This window comes from Coturnix japonica, chromosome 25, assembly GCF_001577835.2.
Source record: "Coturnix japonica isolate 7356 chromosome 25, Coturnix japonica 2.1, whole genome shotgun sequence".
In the NCBI taxonomy this organism is placed as follows: domain Eukaryota; kingdom Metazoa; phylum Chordata; class Aves; order Galliformes; family Phasianidae; genus Coturnix; species Coturnix japonica.
In genome coordinates, this window is record NC_029540.1 from 1,334,261 (window position 1) to 1,337,743 (window position 3,483).

A 3,483-nucleotide genomic window follows, 5' to 3' on the forward strand; every position below is an offset into this window, starting at 1 on the left:
CTGCGATATGGAGCGGGGGGGGATCATGTCCAGGAGGTACTCGCGCTGCCGGTCCGCCAGGCTGGATGCTTTGTGCCCCCCGATGCCGGCGTTCAGATAGGCAATGTTAACGCCTGTGGGGGGGAGATAGAACGGGTGGGGGGGTGTTGGTTTATAGCCCCCCCCCCCCTAAAGCCCAGCAATGCAGTGGGTTGTTACCTGGCATGCCCAGCAGCCCACCCGCCACCGAGAGCTGCGGCGCCTGCGCGAAGTTGGAGAGCATGGAGCGGGCCGAGGTGGGGATGCCGCGCTGCAGAGAGCTCTGGGGCTGCGGAGCCTGGGGGGAGAAATGGGGGGGGGTGAGTGGGGCAGCGCGGCCATAATGCGCTGAGATGGGGGGTACGGGGATGTGTGGGGTCCCAATGGTGGGACATTGGCTGAGCAATGAGATTGTAGGGACAGGAAGGCCAATGGTTGACCAAACTTTGACCAAGAGTTGACCAAAGATTGGCCAATGGTTGACCAAGAGTTGACCAAAGATTGGCCAATGGTTGACCAAAGATTGACCAAAGATTGGCCAATGGTAGACCAAGAGTTGACCAAAGTTTGGCCAACGGTGAACCAAGAGTTGACCGAAGTTTGGCCAATGGTTGACCAAACGTTGACCAAACGTTGACCAAAGATTGGCCAATGGTAGACCAAGAGTTGACCAAAGACTGGCCAATGGTAGACCAAGAGTTGACCAAAGATTGGCCAATGGTTGACCAAGAGTTGACCAAAGATTGGCCAACGGTAGACCAAGAGTTGGCCAATGGTTGACCAAATGTTGACCAAGTGTTGACCAGTAATTGACCAAAGATTGGCCAATGGTGAACCAAGAGTTGACCAAAAGTTGACCAAAGTTTGGCCAATGGTTGACCAAATGTTGACCAAGAGTTGACCAAAGATTGGCCAATGGTTGACCAAGAGTTGACCGAAGTTTGGCCAATGGTTGACCAAACGTTGACCAAAGATTGACCAAGGGTTGACCAAAGTTTGGCCAATGGTTCACCAAATTTCGCCAAGACCTGACCAAAGACTTGCCAATGGTTGACCAAGAGTTGACCAAGTGTTGACCAGTAATTGACCAAAGATTGGCCAATGGTTGACCAAAGATTGACCAAGAGTTGACCAATAATTGACCAAAGACTGGCCAATGGTGAACCAAGAGTTGACCAAAGTTTGGCCAATGGTTGACCAAATGTTCACCAAGAGTTGACCAAAGACTTGCCAATGGTTGACCAAACATTTACCAGCCATCAACCAAACACTGATCAACCAATGACCAATGGTTGACCACCAGTTGGCCAATAGTCAACCAAGCATCTACCACTAATTAACCAACAGTTGACCAATGATTGACCAAACCCTGATCAATAGTTGACCAATGGTTGACCACCAGTTGGCCAACAGTCAACCAAACATATATGACTGATTGACCAACAGTTGAGCAACAGTTGACCAATGGTTAACCAAACATTGACCAATGGTTGACCGAACCCTGACCAACATCTGCACACAAGGATGAACTCTCATGCCGGGTGGGTGGCAGAGCTGCACAAAGCCCTATAGGGTGAAGGGGGTGGTCTCCAATGGCCGGGTTATACACAGCCTGCACTGCAGGGGGGGTCGGACCCCCATGACCCCATAGAGGACCCCCCCAGGTTGGCGCTGACCTGCCGGAGCGTGTGGTGCCTCATCATGCTTTCCTGTTTGCCGACGCTGGAGACGGCCGGAGCCGCGGTGGGGGACAGGGCTGCCTGCTGCTGCAACCGCTGCTCGATCTCCTGCAAGAAACAGCACAAAAACCCTCAGAGCTGGAGCAGAGGGGCTGAATCTCCCCCCACGATAGAAGGGAAGGCAGCACACTTACACCATGCACCCCCCACCCCCTCCAGGATGCTCTCTGCACCCATAGAGCTGCATTGGGACCTTCAGCACGGCCCTGCAGCCCCATAGAGGGGCGCCCACAAAGGCGAAACACCAAAGAGGGGCACCCACACAGGGGCACCTACAGAGGGGCACCCACAAAGTGGAAACCCAATGGAGGGCACCCACAAAGGGGCACCTACAGAGGGGCAACCCCATAACCCACAGAGGAGCAGTCCCAAAGAGGGGCACCCACAGAGAGGCAACCCTATAGAGGGGACCCACAAAGGGGCAACCCCATAGAGGGGCACCCACAGGGGGGCAGACCCACAGAGATACCCACAGAGGGGCAACCAATGAGGGGCAACCCCATGAGGGGCACGTACAGAGGGGAAACCCCACAGAGGGGCACCTACAGAGGGGCAACCCTATGGAGGGCACCTACAGAGGAGCACCCACAGAGGGGCAACCCTACAGAGGGGACCCACAAAGGGGCAACCCCATAGAGGGGCACCCACAGGGGGGGGAGCCCCACAGAGACACCCACAGAGGGGCAACCAATGAGGGGCAACCCCATGGAGGGGCACCCACAGAGGGGCAACCCCATAGAGGGCACCTGCTGAAGGGCAGCCCCACAGAGGGGTAACCCCATGGAGGGCACCCAAAGTGAGGCAACCCTATGGAGGGGTAACCACAGAGGGGCAGCTCCATGGAGGGCAGCCCCACAGAGACGACACCCAGAGGGGCACCCACACAGGGCACCTACAAAGGGGCACCTACAGAGGGGCAACCCCATGGCAGGGCAACCCCATAACCCACAGAGGGGCAAGTCCCAAAGAGGGGCACCCACAGAGAGGCAACCCTACAGAGGGGACCCACAAAGGGGCAACCCCATAGAGGGGCACCCACAGGGGGGCAGCCCCACAGGGATAACCACAGAGGGGCAACCAATGAGGGGCAACCCCATGGAGGGGCACCCACAGAGGGGAAACCCCATAGAGGGGCACCCACAGGGGGCAGCCCCACAGAGACACCCACAGAGGGGCACCCAATGAGGGGCCCCCAAAGAGAGTCAACCCTATGGAGGGGTAACCACAGAGGGGCAGCTCCATGGAGGGCAGCCCCACAGAGACACCCAGAGGGGCACCCACACAGGGCACCTACAAAGGGGCACCTATGGAGGGGAAACCCTATAGAAGGCACCCACAAAGGGGCTCCTGGAGAAGGAGGGACCCCGTTATGGGAGGGCAGCTCTGGCACGGCTTTGTGTTGGCTCCCCGTGCACTCGCCTGCTCCTGCTGCAGAGCTTTGACGAAGGCGTTCTTCAGCCTGTTGGTGTGCTCGGCCTTCAGCGCCTTCTTCTGGTTGGACGTCATGCATTGCTCGCACAGGATCTTCCCGTTCTTCTCCTGCTTCCAGTGCGGGGTGAAGTCGGTGCGGCACTGAGCGCAGACAAAGGGCTCCACGCGCAGGAAGGACGCGCAGCTCTTCCCTGCGGGCACAGATGGATGGGGTGAGGGATGGACCCACACACAGCCCCACTGCTGCCCCCCACAGCTCCCCCTACAGCCCCACTGCCCCCATCCACAGCCCCAC

General features: G+C 57.8%; 1 protein-coding gene across 1 annotated transcript in view; it reads right to left on the minus strand.

The window, feature by feature from the left end:
* The window catches only part of GATAD2B (GATA zinc finger domain containing 2B), a 19,351-nt gene that overhangs the window by 4,000 nt on the left and 11,868 nt on the right, over positions 1–3,483 (minus strand). The window contains exons 7-10 of the mRNA XM_015884356.2: positions 3,177–3,379; positions 1,695–1,805; positions 199–316; positions 5–113 (exon numbers count right to left, since the gene is read on the minus strand). Coding sequence (XP_015739842.1) covers positions 5–113; positions 199–316; positions 1,695–1,805; positions 3,177–3,379 — 541 coding nt within the window. The remainder of the gene's footprint in view (positions 1–4; positions 114–198; positions 317–1,694; positions 1,806–3,176; positions 3,380–3,483) is intronic.